This window comes from Vanacampus margaritifer, chromosome 5 (assembly GCF_051991255.1).
Source record: "Vanacampus margaritifer isolate UIUO_Vmar chromosome 5, RoL_Vmar_1.0, whole genome shotgun sequence".
Taxonomy (NCBI): domain Eukaryota; kingdom Metazoa; phylum Chordata; class Actinopteri; order Syngnathiformes; family Syngnathidae; genus Vanacampus; species Vanacampus margaritifer.
In genome coordinates, this window is record NC_135436.1 from 22,720,940 (window position 1) to 22,736,573 (window position 15,634).

The 15,634-nt window shown below is 39.5% G+C and overlaps 2 protein-coding genes across 3 annotated transcripts; one reads left to right on the top strand and one right to left on the bottom strand.

The window, feature by feature from the left end:
- Positions 1–151: 151 nt before the first annotated feature.
- Positions 152–14,542, top strand: gfm1 (G elongation factor, mitochondrial 1). Its single transcript, XM_077565352.1, has 18 exons — positions 152–340; positions 420–572; positions 638–770; positions 981–1,185; positions 1,261–1,377; positions 1,632–1,782; positions 2,862–3,016; positions 3,097–3,181; positions 3,256–3,393; positions 3,611–3,712; positions 4,194–4,250; positions 4,321–4,458; positions 5,833–5,915; positions 11,136–11,298; positions 11,366–11,510; positions 11,578–11,738; positions 11,821–11,874; positions 13,057–14,542. Exons 1-18 carry the CDS (start codon positions 266–268, stop codon positions 13,183–13,185), a joined length of 2,244 nt encoding a protein of 747 aa, XP_077421478.1. The 5' UTR covers positions 152–265; the 3' UTR covers positions 13,186–14,542.
- Positions 5,856–14,755, bottom strand: lxn (latexin). Of its 2 annotated transcripts, none has more exons than XM_077565355.1 (7): positions 14,595–14,755; positions 9,627–9,794; positions 9,482–9,544; positions 8,249–8,432; positions 7,114–7,250; positions 6,962–7,024; positions 5,856–6,190 (listed from the first exon to the last, which is right to left on the bottom strand). In XM_077565355.1, exons 1-7 carry the CDS (start codon positions 14,697–14,699, stop codon positions 6,077–6,079), a joined length of 834 nt encoding a protein of 277 aa, XP_077421481.1. In that variant the 5' UTR covers positions 14,700–14,755; the 3' UTR covers positions 5,856–6,076. The 2 variants fall into 2 exon arrangements, with proteins under 2 accessions (XP_077421481.1, XP_077421482.1); XM_077565356.1 differs by lacking the exon at positions 14,595–14,755 and adding an exon at positions 10,046–10,119 and having other exon boundaries at positions 5,862–6,190.
- Positions 14,756–15,634: the final 879 nt, after the last annotated feature.

Sequence of the window (15,634 nt, forward strand, 5' to 3'; positions counted from 1 at the left end):
TGCCTGCTAATTTACTAATGTACAAAATATTTTTTTTCATAGATATCTAATTAATACAATTATGTGATTTATGTTTGTCACTCCTAAAATCTACTATCGGTTGACGTTTATTATGCCTTTTAGAACTTTTGGTACATCTCCTTTTCCGTAGAACCCGGAAGTAGCGTTTCACAACCATCAGGGCACCAGCGTGACATTCACCGGGTTGCTTGGCTTTGGGGAGTCTGGCAAAGGCAAGAGAACGAACACCTAAACTCTCGCTAAAATGAGATTTCTTCAAACGGCCCTATGTTTGACAAAAAGACGCGCTCTCGCTCCCGCAGGCGTCACCCTCAAGAAGGTAACGCATTAACGAATGGGGACATGATGGTTTAGCCTAGATGGGTGAGGGTTTAATGTCTCCCGTGTCATTGCTCCAGGTACTCATCGACAGCTGCCGGTTGTCCTCGTCCGGTGTTGTCCCCAACGAGAGGATTCGCAACATCGGCATCTCCGCGCACATCGACTCGGGGAAGACCACCCTGACCGAACGCGTACTCTACTACACGGGGAGAATAGCAGAGATCCACGAGGTTTGTAGCCTAACACAGTTTGAAATGTTGGTTTGCGTACTCACCGTGTCCCTGCGGTGTGTTAGGTGAAGGGGAAGGATGGCGTTGGGGCCACCATGGACTCCATGGAGCTGGAGAGGCAGAGGGGCATCACCATCCAGTCAGCTGCCACCTACACCATGTGGAAGAACTACAATATCAACATCATTGACACACCAGGTGCACAAGAGTTTCAGAGGGAGGGAGGGTGTATGGTATGAAAGCAAGGAAAGAAGGAAGAAACTCACCTGTGCCCTAAATGAGCACATGAACTAACACAAAATTTCAAATAAAAAGCACAATATATGGCAAAAAAATTGACAATTCAACAACATCAACAATGCAAATATCTCCAAAAGTATCTTATGAGTCTTATCATTTGTTGTCCAGGTCACGTGGACTTCACCATTGAAGTGGAACGAGCGCTGCGTGTGCTCGACGGCGCCGTGTTGGTCCTGTGCGCCGTGGGCGGTGTCCAGTGTCAGACGATGACGGTGAACCGGCAGATGAAGCGCTACAGTGTGCCCTTTCTCACTTTCATCAACAAGCTGGACCGCATGGGCGCCAACCCCGGCCGAGCCCTGCAGAATCTGAGGTGACTTGTGTCAGTCTCAACACGCATCTTCCAATGTAACTTGTAATTTGATTAACATTTTGTAATCGTCTGTAGGTCCAAACTGAACCACAACGCCGCCTTTGTGAACATCCCCATGGGCCTGGAGGGCAACCTGAAAGGCATCATTGATCTTGTAGAAGAGAGAAGCATGTATTTTGAAGGACCCTTTGGGTAAAAGATGCTTCTTTGCTTATTTTTTGTGTGTGCAAGAAATCTAATAATTAAAGACAACAAGCAGCCTGTTTATGTGATAAAAAGCAAGATTTTCACAGAAAAATAACCACATCATTTATCTGTGAAATATTTAGCAGCTCTCCATGGTGTTGCACACAGAAAATAATTGCAACCAAGAAATAAAATAAAATAATAATCCTATGCTTATTCCAGTGCTGTAACGCTAAATCAAAATCCGTCCATATTTGCAGGCAAGTCATCCGCTACGACGACATCCCGGCAGATTACCGTGCGGAGGCTGCGGACCGCCGACAGGAGCTGGTGGAATGCGTCGCCAACGCTGATGAAGTCTTAGGAGAGATGTTCCTTGAAGAAAAGATTCCGACCAATGATGACCTGAAGGTTGGTTATGTCTGTCGTTTGTAATGCGTAGGCAAGACAGCGTGCATTAGTACATCAAAAACTAGCCATTGCTAAATACTAAGCATGCTAATATCAGTTAGATTTCCACATTGTGGGACTAATAATGATCATATCAACATTTAGACACATTTAAACATTTTCACTGAAGCAACCCCCTTTGCTCCAGGCTGTTTTACTGGATTTTGACCGATTTTGCAAGGCCCACAGAATATTGTGTTCTATAGCTATAAAAATATGGAACCTCTCAAAAGAAAGATTAGATTAGTACATTTCTATCTGTTTATGTTTTTCAGCAATTAGCATTAGAATATAGCTAAGTTTCATCATCATTCACAAATTTGTTTAAAACAGTGGGGAAAAGAGCTTTTTGCAACATGGCCTTGGTTGATCTCTTATACTCTGCTGCCACCTGCTGGCCGTTTTTGTAATAACTATCATTGCTTCAAGTGTTGTCTTCAGTTCAGAGGCTGCATCAAAGCCTTTTGTATGCTCTAGCATAATAATAAAAAATAACGTATAAATACGTTTTGGGGACCATGGTAATATTTAAAATAGAACGTATTCATGCGTTTTTGCGAGCATATGAGTTAATGATTATTATAATTGAAATCAAAATATAGTAAATGAAAAATGTATTTGATTTGATATACTAATTAATAATTACAGCACAGACTTATACAAATATTACAAAATAAATAAATAAACTTAATTACTCCCTAAGGTGGCACTCTCTAAATAATAAGTTAAATGAGAAGTGTTGCAATAGAAGAAGCAGCCCATGTTTTGTAAAACATAATAATATGCTGTTCAGGTACACTGTTTGCATATTTTTTTTCCATTGGTGAGTTTTATTTTTTTCAGTTCCACAAATATTCATTATAGCACAATCACAGTGTAATACGGAACACCCGATGATCTCTCTCGGCACAAAAATGTGCCTTGACACTGGTTGGGAATCGCACTCAGTCCACACTGTTTCTCTAGTTACTGTCAACGTAACTTACCAGACATCCCATTTCCTCCGAAAATGTGAGTTTTCTGATCTTACTGTGTGGCAGGCTGCTCTGCGCAGGGCCACAGTGCAGCGTCTTTTCACGCCGGTGTTAGTGGGCTCGGCGTTGAAGAACAAAGGTGTTCAGCCCCTGCTGAACGCCGTACTCGATTACCTACCCAACCCCACCGAGGTCAAAAACTACGCCATCCTCAATGAAGAGTAAGCATGGAATTGTCTGTATGACAGGCAGCCATTGATGCATATTTTCTGACTATCGTTTTATATTTTTGACAACGTAGGCATTCGAGTGAGACTTCAAAGTTTCAAATGGACCCGACAAGAGACTACACAAATCCCTTCGTCAGTCTGGCCTTCAAACTGGAGGTGAGTGCTTAACTTCAGCTTGCACTTGCTCGCCGCATACTGTCTCTCTGACACGGTTGTTTGGCCGCGAGCAGGCAGGTCGTTTTGGTCAGCTGACATACATGCGGGTGTACCAGGGTGGCCTGAAGAAGGGCGATTACATCTACAACACGCGCACCAACAAGAAGGTGCGCGTGCAGAGGCTGGTGCGCTTGCACGCCGACCAGTTGGAGGTGAGAGCAGTTCATTATTAGGCTGTGTTTTGATGATGACGAAGATAATAGCTCAATGCTAGCGCTCAATGCAAATCGCCATAGACAGGCTAACCAAATGAGCATCAATATTGTGGTAATTAAACTGTAAAGCTTCATCTTATCTTTGAACAAATGGCCATTCTAGCTTTACAAAGACAACAAATCTAATGTATTCTCTTTGCGTACTATTCTGTAGGATGTAGAGGAGGTGTATGCTGGGGACATCTGTGCTCTGTTTGGAATTGACTGCGCGAGCGGAGATACGTTCACGTCCAAAACCTGCGATAACCTCTCGATGGTGAGTACTACATATTGTCAATATGGTGAACACCGTTTATTGCCAGGGGTATGTTCCAGACCCACCGACAATAGGTGACAATTAAAATGAAAAAAAATCCCCCCCCAAATTAGTACTAGTTGTACTCCTCTCACATATTTATTAAAACACAATTAAATGTATTAAATCATACTTTTAACACATTGGAAGCATTACATGTGAAACTCCTGTGCATATTTTTGTGTCTGTGTATGTGCATATGCCTTTAAATGATCGACTGCTCTTGTTTATGCATTTTACTGTTCTCCCGTCTCACATCAGCTGCCGTGGCTCTCCTTTCCTAAATGCAAGGGCATTAGGGTTGAGCAAGTACAGTGTAAAAAAACAACAACTAATTATAGAAGGGGCAATGAACCATGATATACTGTAGTAGAGGAACATTATATTGTTAGATTTTGAAAAAAAAGTGTTCGTTAAATCCTTGTCATGTTCTAATCTACAGGAATCGATTCACATCCCAGATGCTGTCATTTCTGTGTCCATGAAGCCGGCCAACAAGGTGAATTAAATACAATCAAGTGATCACCCTGTAAGGAATTATCTCTCAACTCTTGTTTGTTTTGGAGCAGACCGACCTGGATAAATTCTCTAAAGGCATTAACCGCTTCACTCGGGAAGATCCGACCTTCAGGGTTCACTTTGACAACGAAAGCAAAGAGACCATCATCTCGGGCATGGGCGAACTGCATCTAGAGATCTACTCCCAGGTACAGTTAGTTCATAAGGGCGTGAGAGAGCCCCGTTCATCTCCATCTTTAGTTTTTAACCTGGATTTTAACGCTTTGACTGCCAGACGTTTTCAGAAACGGGATGTCGCCAGTGCCAGCCGATTTAAGCATTTTGACTGATCTTTCAAGGTCCACAGAAAATGTTGTGTTTGGACTATGGAAACACACATACTACCAAATGAAAGATTGAACTCTCATCTTTCATCAGAAAAGTTTGTTTCTACCTTCTTCAGTAATCAACAATAGAAAATGGTTAGTTTCTCCGAAATGCTCTGTTTTGAAACAAAAAGCGTAGAAAAAGAGCTTTTTGTGAAACAATGTTATTTCATGCACTCTAGTGAATTGTACACTTTTTGTCCATGAATGATGCCACATACAGCTAAATAGTGCTTTACTTCTGTAAAACGCTATCACCAACAATGAAAAAGTGTTTTTTGGTTGCAAAATACGTTTATTTCCATTCAACAGTGTAACAATTTGACAAAACAATTTCGCAAACTATTTACAAATGTGTGCAACTGTGGTACTATTTACAATTATGTGGATGTTTCAAATACAGTTTTTCTTTTTGTAACGCTCCCATGCATGCAAGGAGACGCAGCAGGATTTGCACAACAGATTAGTTTCACTTGCGATGGCTCCTTTCGCGTGCAGACGTTACACTTTCTTGAGGGCCTTTTTTTCCGGGGAATAGCAAGTAGCAGACTGTACCCACTCCTCCGATGAATATGCATTGGACTCGGGGTACTCTTCGTCGTCCGACCGATGAATATGCATTGGACTCGGGGTACTCTTCGTCGTCCGATTGAACGTCCGCCTGAGCGTGCTCGGTTGTGCTCCGTGTTTTCCGGTGTTAGTATCGCTAGCCGGTGAACCTTTATGACGTCGTCATAGCCGCCGCGTCAACGCTTGCAACTTCAGCGTCAACCTCGGAGTCACCATCATCATCATCGATGATGATCATCGTCGTCATCAATGTGCTCTTTAGCGTTGGGCGATGCTTTTCGTCTTTGAAAAAAAATGCTCGACCGTGAGCTGCTTGCAACCGGTCGCCATGTTTTCTTCCCTTCCCCAGCCATTGTCCCCTCTAGCTCCGCCTCACATCTTCTACTGACGCCTACCCAATCTTGTCAAAAGAGAGTCATTGCTGCCACCTAGGGGCCAAAAATAGTCATTAGGCTCACTAGATCTGCTTGAAACTTTCACAGCAGCTGGCCAAGGCTTTCCTCCACCAGTTTAAAAAAAAAAATGGATGACATCTTTTAACGTCATTGGCAGTCAAAGAGTTAATTTCTGTTCCTCTCGTGTGGGAGGAGGAAAAAGTTTGAAGTCTGTCATGGTTTGTCCTTCCAGAGAATGGAGAGGGAGTATAACTGCCCTTGTGTGATGGGGAAACCCAAAGTGGCTTTCAGAGAGACCATCACTGACGCTGTGCCGTAAGTGATTACCCCCAACATACACACACACATACTTTATACAAACAGGAGACAACAAAGTCTGTGTAAATGTTTTTTTTTTTTAATATACTGTATATGTTAATGCAGTTTAGTACTCATAGCCTCACTCCAATACTCAAGTGGAGTATTAACGTGCCATTTTACAACAGTGTCGTTTTTAGGTTAGTTACGGTGTAGTCTCTCTTCTCCATCTTCAGTACTTTAACTCCCTCTGGAGGAGACCAGGTGATCAGCACCTTCCAGGCAATAATATCCTGTATCAACAACACAAAAAAAACCCACTTTAAATGCATAAAATACTGTACAAAAATTAACAGGTCAATCTGATATATCCAGATGTATAGATAATAACGTTGAAGTGGAGTTATATCATAGTTTGTAGTGGTGTAGAACTACACTGCATCATAGTGGTGATTCTTTTTCTTTTTTTTGGGGGGTACACCAGATGAACATTATATTCAGCACCACAACCAAAATAATAAACATTAATACATTCTTAAGAGTGTCAAAAAAGCTATTATAGTCTTTGTCAAGGCGCGTTATGGTTCTTTTATTGGAAATCAACCTAATGGAATTTCTTGTGAGTGGGGAAAAAAATCCAGGAAATAATATTGAAATGACCATAGCTAGCATCCTTATTTTCACAAGAAATTTCAAATATGTTCCACTTGTGGCCTATTTGAGAGGCTATAGTCTTCCTCAATATATAATGTGACAAGGTTGTTAACTATATTTCCTCACATAGTGTCACTCTGTAGTTATTTGCCGAGTGCGTCATCCACTTAGACAAATATAAAACATCAGAGCTTTTTAGAACTCTGTCGCTAACCAAAACAGTGACACCTACTGAGGCAATTAAACAGTCTCTCAGATCATTCAAATTGTTGAGACTTGGAGCATGTTATCAACGAGTTCCCAAAGACTTATGAGGAATCTGCGATTGGTTTAAAGTACTATAAACAAATAAAGGTCTGCCTAGTAAGCATCCTTGCCCACCATTTGCAGAAATGTGTTATCAGGCATACCTGTGAGACCATTTCATGCAGCAGTACGTCATATTCAAACTTCAGCAGGTCGTCGTCACTTGGCTGCAGGACACGATAGAACAGAGAGAAAGAGTCATTCAGTCAAACTAGCACATTTTCAGGGGCCTCCTTTAGCCGAGAGATTAGCCTACCAGCTGCGTGACGTTGGCTACTTGAGCCATGTTGTACAAAGTGTATTCAGTCGATTCGCCGAGCATGACGAAGCTGGACGCTACGGCGCCCAGATGCCAGAAAGGCACATGCTCGGGCTCCATGTGACCGTAACTGTCTGAGAATGATGGTGGGAAAAAAACAGTTATTGGTAACTCGCCACACATTTATTAGTATTAGTTTAGCTTTTCAAAGTTTGGAACTAGTAGTAGTCTAGTTTTATTTTTATTTATTTATAGTTTATTTGTATTTACTTTTAGTGCAGTACATTTTCATTATTGTTTTAAAACAATAAGCTCAGTCCATTTTCCATTTAAATTCACTTTTATATGCACTGCATTTTAATTATGACGTTAAGAAGAGTTCTTTCTTCTACATTGAAGTGCAGTGTTTGTGCTCAATTTATTTGCACGGCTTACAATAATGTTAATATACATTTTTAGAATAAAACCTTTTTTTTTTATAGCTCTATATTAATGTGGGTCATGACGTACTTGCACACCTAAGTATTTATTAGTATTCTTTCAGAACGGTTTTTATTTCTGAAAACCTTATAGAAAGGTAAAAGAAGATAAATTTACCTAACTTGTGTTTTTTTTGTTTTTTTTTTAATAGTTTTTTTCCTACTCTTTCTACCTTATGGTATTTAACAGGACAGACAGTCTTTACATTCATGAATAATTACTTGACAAACTTGAACTTTTTTCACTTTCGACCATAATAAAAAAATATTTATTGTAATACTGGTCATTTACAGCAAACTCGCGCTATTCTCACTACTGCGTGAATAGCAAAAATCTGCAAACAATTGACAATCCTCCCATAAGTGTTTAGTAATTATGCCTAGATGCCACAAGATGGCAGCAAAGCACTTGCAACAGAGAGGATCATAAAGCATCAACACCATGCTTCTATCATGTACCGGTACACAATTATGAGCTCATACTTAGTTTAACAAACCACCGTCACATGAGGCTCCTCCATCGTATCAGCTGACATAAAAGCCCAAATAACACACACTAGCACAAACTGACATGACATCACACACAATCAAACAAATATGCATTTAGTTTTTTTCAGCCATGTTGTTTGGATAGCAAACAAGGCGTCACATACCGGGTAGGTTTTGTGCAAACAGCAGGCTGTGATTCTTTTTGTATTGCTGGTACAAGGCTTCTTCTTGAACGCTCACGTTGATTTTCAAGAGGTCATCACCGTATGATAAAATGTTGACCTGTAGTGGAGGGTGGGTCGCCTCGCGAGGAAATATAACTTCCGCTGAGCAGCTTGCTGTGGTCTGCTGCAGGATGGTTGGTGGGTGGAAAGGAAAGACGGCGTAAGAGGGTGAAAAAGGGAGAAGGCCTGTCAAACCTGCTTGCGCGTGTTTTGTCAGGGTCGTTCCAAACCGAGCCTAATATTTGTTTAACAATAGCTTTCTTTGTCATTTTTGACAGCTAATAAATGAGGCCAGGTAAAAACAAATTTCAGAGACTTCATTTAGTGCACCTGCACACCTACCAGCTATGCAACAACACTTATGAAGGAGTTAAGGGCTACACTGAAAATAAAAACTAGTACTTTGTTAATAGTCATAAAATTGAAAGTTGTATTCTTTTCAAATCAGAAAATAAAACAGACTTACTTTTTTAGGAGAATACATTAGTAATATGAGGAGAAAAAAAGTTTTAATTATAAGACAATGCAATTGTTATAGCGAAATTCATTATTTCAATAAAAATGTGGTCACATTAAATTTAGTTGTAGTTTGAGGAGAATGAGGTCCATATGGGGGGGGTATTTTTATGGGAATAAAATTGTAATATTATGAGGTAAAAAGTACTGTATCAGGACAAAGTTGTAACACCACAAAAGTTGTAATTCATATTTCACGCAAAAATATGTTTATGTCAATAAAGTTGTTCTATCGTACGTAAAAACTTTTAATCATATGAGAATAAAGTTGAAATACAAGGAAAATAAGTATTTTCATGAAAATAATTCAAACTGTTCTAAACTGTAAAGCCTCTTTGAGTTCATTTGAAAAGTGCTTTATAACTAAAATGTATTAATATTGCGAGACAAAATATTGTTCTTTTACCAGGAAGCCAAATATTAAGAACAAGCATATTAAAAAAAACACATTTTGAAATATTATTACTTACAAGTCGTCATCATTTTATGATTTTTTTATTTTTATAAATGAGGTTATAATATTACGAGGATATCTAAGGTCCATCACACACCAAACGATGAACTCGAAAGCAGCCAAAAATTAGACAATCGCGAACAAATTGGTTCCGAAGCTCTACATGTTGCAATTTAAAGTATTAAAACATAAGCATGGCTTACTTTCTGAACCACCTCTTGCACAGATAGCTCCAGCTGGTACTTTCTCCCAGAGCCAGGCACATCCTAAAAGGAAAAACACATGTATCACTTAAACCCATAGACACGCACATAAACAACAAGCATAGTGACTTTTAGACTAACTTGCCTCTGCATAGGCCCTTTTGACCTTGTGCAGTCCAAAAAGTTTGTATGGCGAGCCGTGCAGGGTATTCAGGTAATGCTGGACCACCTTGGCTGGCCTCTGAGCAGGATAGTGATTCGGGTTGAGCTCTCCGGTCTCCATCACCTCCTCGACTGCAACCACCGCAGTTGCCTGTTCCAAGAAAACAGGGAAGGAATGAATCAAACAGGTCGAAGGAGGCAGCTTTGGACTTTGTGTACTGCAGGTGTAAACAGGGCAGGGCTAGTTTGTCTTCAGATAAGATGGATCTACTGAAAACCAAACAAAAGCAGAGAGAGTATGAACTTTAGTGCAAACAAATTAGCCAATAAGAATCTTGCACAATTCCCATTAAAGTGAAGAATTTGTCTAATGTTGTTTTATTTTTTAAATACACTTCTTGCCTGCGTCTTCTGTTTTTTGTTCAGTCGTGTGGTTCTCACGAAAGAGGAAGACTTGCCTCTTACTTCCTGTTTGGCAAGAGAACCGCCCCCTTTTAAAGAGACAGTGCTGTCCCACGCATAACCTTATGAATGCAACACATCAATTATCGTTATTATCACAACTTATAGTCATTAGTGTTACAGGTGATTTGGAGCTCACTTTGCAGACGAGCTGGCGTACGGTGGACTGTTCTCCAGCCAATGACAGAGCACATATACACAATTATATTTACACTTGTGGACATGTTAGTCTTTATTGAACTTAACATTCATGTTCTTGCATACTTTACTTGTGCCGTTTGTGTGATCTTTTTTTTTTTTTTACCAGGCAGATTTTATAAGGCTCATCCCAGCTGGCCTATAACCCTATGCAAAATGAAATGATTTTTTACAAATTGGATTGCAGCCGCTGGATTAATATATAGGAATTTTGAAAAGTCTGAACGGTTTGGCATTTTCAAATAATCCCCATTTTATTGGAAACCCCCACCTAACCATTTTTTTTTTTACCCAATGCCTGTTTATTCATCATGTTTTTTTCCAATCCTCTGCATATCTGCAGTTTTTCCAATTCAGCCCATGGCAATTAGATGGAGTTTAACCTTTTGTAGTGGGGCTCTACCCATCTTCCCCTCAAATAGCGGCTGCCCGTTTAAATGGTAGTTAAAGAGTAAATATAATATAATAATGAATGATCATAATAATAATTTACATAAATAATTTATTTCAATTTTGAAGCAGAGATTTAAACCCAATTCCTGACCACTAGCCTGATATGCTGCCCTGAAGTCATTACATCGTCATTTAAAGTAGGGCTGAACAATTCGGTCAATCAGTAAGCTTTATTTTTTACATATTTTATTTGGATACTGTAATGTCTAGATAAAATCATTCACAAATGAGGAAAACATGGGAAGAGGACCTTGAAAGACTAATCATATATTAAATCAAAATCACTAAATTGAGAGGGGGGCGGGGGGGGGGGGGGGGGGGGGGTTAAGACCTATTTTAAAGTCTGTGCAACAAAATTTTAACTTTCCCCTCTCTGCAGGTTTGAGTTCACTCACAAGAAGCAAAGTGGTGGTTCTGGTCAGTATGGAAAAGTTATTGGCGTTCTTGAACCTCTGGAGCAGGAAGATTACACCAAGCTGGAGTTTGAAGACCAGACTGTGGGAACCAACATTCCAAAGCAGCTCGTGCCGGCTGTGGAAAAGGTTTGCGTTCGCTTCTCTAGTCCTGTTGTCGTTCTCCCTTGTCTTACACCCCCGCATCATGCTGCAGGGCTTCAGGGAGGCCTGTGAGAAGGGACCCCTGAGTGGCCACAAGATCTCCGGAGTGCGATTCCTCCTGGAGGATGGCGCACATCACATGGTGGACTCCAACGAGATTTCTTTTATCCGTGCAGGGGAGGGTGCTCTAAAGCAAGGTGAAGGTCATTTCCATCCCATTCGTTGCCCGCATCCCATCCGTAACATCCGTGTCATTCTCCAAAGCTATGGAGAAGGCTAACGCCACCATCTTGGAACCCATCATGTCGGTGGAAATCACAGCGCCTCAGGAGTTTCAGGGTGTGGTTATCGCAGGGGTGAACCGTCGACACGGCGTCATCACGGGCCAGGACGGAGGTGAAGGATACTTCACGATGTACGCTGATGTGAGTCGAGCTCGCCATGTAGCATGAGAACACTCCTCAGGGTCATGTTAATTATTTTTAACTGATTGTTTCCTTTTGACAGATTCCACTAAACGATATGTTTGGCTACTCCACAGAGCTACGCTCTCGCACTGAAGTAAGAAAACACGTCTTGTTTTAACTATATCTGGTACATTTGCACAACAAAGCACAACCACAACAACAAAAAATAATTATATAGTGTGAATTCATTGGTGCAGACCTAATATAACAATACTCACAGGCAGATGGTCTTTGTCCTCTGCGAAGAACGACATCATATTTTAGCTTACTGAAGAGCTGTGACTGTCTCCATGTATATCTGTATGTCTGTATTATGCTGCCCCCAGGTGGCCAAAGTGCACACACCAGGAGTAGCACAATTTCCATGTGGCAGACTGTAGCACTATTTAATGTACTTTATTAAAAACAAAACAAAGTAATAACAGCATTAAATAGAATGTAAATAATTCAACAGTCTGTTATTTATTCATGTTTTTGTACAATATTAAAGTACAATATTAGAGTGCTAATTTTGTTATTTAAAAAAACACTTTTTTTGAGGAGGCTGGAACGGATTAATAGCATTTCCATTAATTTCAATGACAAAAGAGGATTTGACATACAACACAAGTGTTTTTTTAAACTCCTATCTCAAGGCACTATTTATACTAAGAAAACAAAAAAGCATAGCATTCCAATCCAATTGATTTATAGAGCACATTTAAAAACACCAAACTGCTGTACATCCGTAGTTAGATCAAATATAGCACAAATAACATGAAACACTGTTGACAAAAATGCAATCAAATCATAGAAAATAAAAAAAGAACAAAATAGAATAAAATAAATACATTAATGAAATCACACCCCGCCAACTGTCATTTACAGGTTTTGAGAATGGGAAGGAGAACAAAATGGATTTAAATATAAGGAGCCCCTAAGAGGACTTGGAAGAAAAAAATAACTTTTGCGTTCCCTTCCCTCACAATCTTTGTGTTCCCTAGCAAAAACTTTCAAAAAAAATTTTTTTTTTCTATGTCACCTTAGCGGTTCCATACCAGTCTAACCTGCAGGGGCAGCTCATCCAATGGTGTACATTTCAAAATATTTGAGCAAATGTTCTGCCATTTTTCAGTCATACCGACATTACAAAATTTACAATAAATCATCCTGAACTGCTCATGAGAACGTTACAGGTGTTTTCATGGATTCCCAAATTGGTGTTGGCCATGACCTTAAAGATAATATTGATTTGTCTTAGCTTAATGTCTCTGTTTTGTCTGTGTGCCATAATCAGGGAAAAGGCGAGTACACTATGGAGTACACCAGATATCAGCCGTGTCTGCCGAGCGCACAGGAAGAACTCATCCACAAATATTTGGAAGCTACCGGCCAGCTGCCTACTAAGAAGAAGTGGAAGAGTTGATTTCGCATCACGGTAGAGCTTTCTAATTCAATCATGTGGACTCGAAACTTTTACAGCGTTAGATCGTGTAAGTGGAAAACACCTCACACCTGCTTTGAGGAAACTTAATTTATTATTAGTACCTTGATATGTGCATCATGAGCAGTCAGCATTCCAAACAATTGCTGGTTAAATCCTACCTAGGGCAAGTAAGCAATAAGCATATGAATTTTCATTTAAGCCTTTTTTTCCCCTCTTAGGTCCTGTAAATTAGCCACTTCAGAGGGGATACACATGAATAGTGAGAAATAGGGCGGGAGAAAAGAGTGTACAGTATTGCTCTTGCCATGAATACTATTGACAGGTGACGTCCCACACTTAACCCTGGAGAACCCACGGGGTCAAATTTGGCCCCTATAAATTCTGCTACTCAAATAACAAAGACCTTTTTTTTTTTTTTTACAAATTTAACTTCAAAAGTCCAGAGTGCCACTTCTGACCCCTACATGGGGCCATCTAGTGGAGGAATATTGCACTTACATGAGCCAGAGTGGTGGTGACAAGATGACTGACAACATGCTGTTTTGTTGAGCTGGAAATCAATCCAAACAAAACCATCTTCTCAGCAAACCATCAGATGGTAAAAAAAAAAGTTTTTTTTGTTAATCTGTTTCATATCATGTTGCAGAATGCCTAGGAGTATGTTTTATATATATATATTTTGATAAATTAGCAACTCTGAGCTAGTTTAAAAAAAGGGTTCAAATTGAAAAAACATATATTTTGGTGTTCAGTGAACTTATAGCAGTCATTTAATGTATAATTCATAATTTTCCAAAGAAGAAAAGGGTTCTTGGGTTCTCCAGGGTTAAAACACATTAGGTATTGTAAATTGTATTTCAACAGAAAAATAATGTCAGTACCAGAAAATGGCAAGGAATTACTATAAATAATATTTAAATTAATTTCCTTTTAGGAATTAAATTAGTGTAAAAATAAAATATTATTATTATAAATTATGTCACATATTATACAGTTGTGCTCATAAGTTTGCATACCTTGTGTGAATTTGAGTGATTAGGGTAAATGCATCTATTTTGATTTTATTGGAATTAAAATTTAATTATGTGGCAAAATTGCACAATAATTAACGAAAAACACACACGCAGAGCAATGAAGACATTTTTAAATGGCAATATTTCACAAATTCTGCCAGGGTGTCTAAACTGAACACAACTGAATGATATTATTTAAATGAGTGCCCCCATGAAAGGTTAGGGGAAAAAAAGATGAATATTTTTACTGTTTTTTGTACTTTGTACAGAATGGCCTTGACATCACTATGACTGCAACAAATACATATTGTGTTAAAACTGAACGTGTCGATTTATTTACTTTTAACTCATAAATATGTTGAGAAATTCTCTCACCTGAACACGATTCTCTGATGCAGCATCAGGGTGGGCGGTCACGGTAGGGCTCCCGGTTGTGACCCCGCTGAGTGCAACCGAGGCCAAAAGGACCCACAAAATCATGATGTGATGTCGTGCGCCGCAGATGCCGGAGAAGAAGTAAAAATGTAGTGGAATGAGTGACCTCCTGTCGCGAGTGCTGTTTTGTATCCGAGGAGGTGGGAAGGGGAAGTGGCGGGGGGGAGAGAGGATGTCCATATTCCTGCCTTACGCAATCTGTTTGTTGTACTTTCTATAAACCCAACAACACGGCTCTGGTTTTTCAGGTTTTGTCCTTAAAACGTCATCCAGTGGGCTCACAAGGTTGGTTTAAGCAGTGGCTTGTGCCCCCGAACCTTTTTGTCATGCCATATGAGAACTCCCTCACTCATACGTGTTGATGATTCTCCAAAAGAATGCATATAAGTGCATTCTTTCATTCATAAAGAATATTGTGATATACAGTATATTCTTTGTCCTCTGTGGAAAATGGCCACTATTGCAGCAAATTCACCTCAAAACCACAAGATTGACTTGGGATCTGTAATTAGTGTTATGACTCACAATTCCAGTTGCAGATATCTACGTCCCGTAGAACTTGATTTCAGTTTATCGGAAATGGGAGGTGAATTAAAAATATCCCTGAACTGGAATTGTGACTAGTCAAAATAAAATTGTGGATACATTTATCAGATTAGAGTTACCTGTATTTACAATTCCATGACATTTGCAAATATCCTTAATTCATAAAACAGTTTACATATTTTTTATTTATTTTTTTTTTAATTTATTTATTTTTATTTTATTTATTTTTTTTTTTTTTAACGAAAACTGAGTAACAGGTTTCTGCAACACACTAAGTATTGCTGATAAAAAAAAAGAATTTGACTCAATTTTCCCTAACCAACTGCGCGATAGCAAGTACACCAAGTTCAAGTTGACCTGACAACAGTCATGGGAAGTACACACACACACACACACACACACACACACACACAGAGAGCACTTGTATAAACATG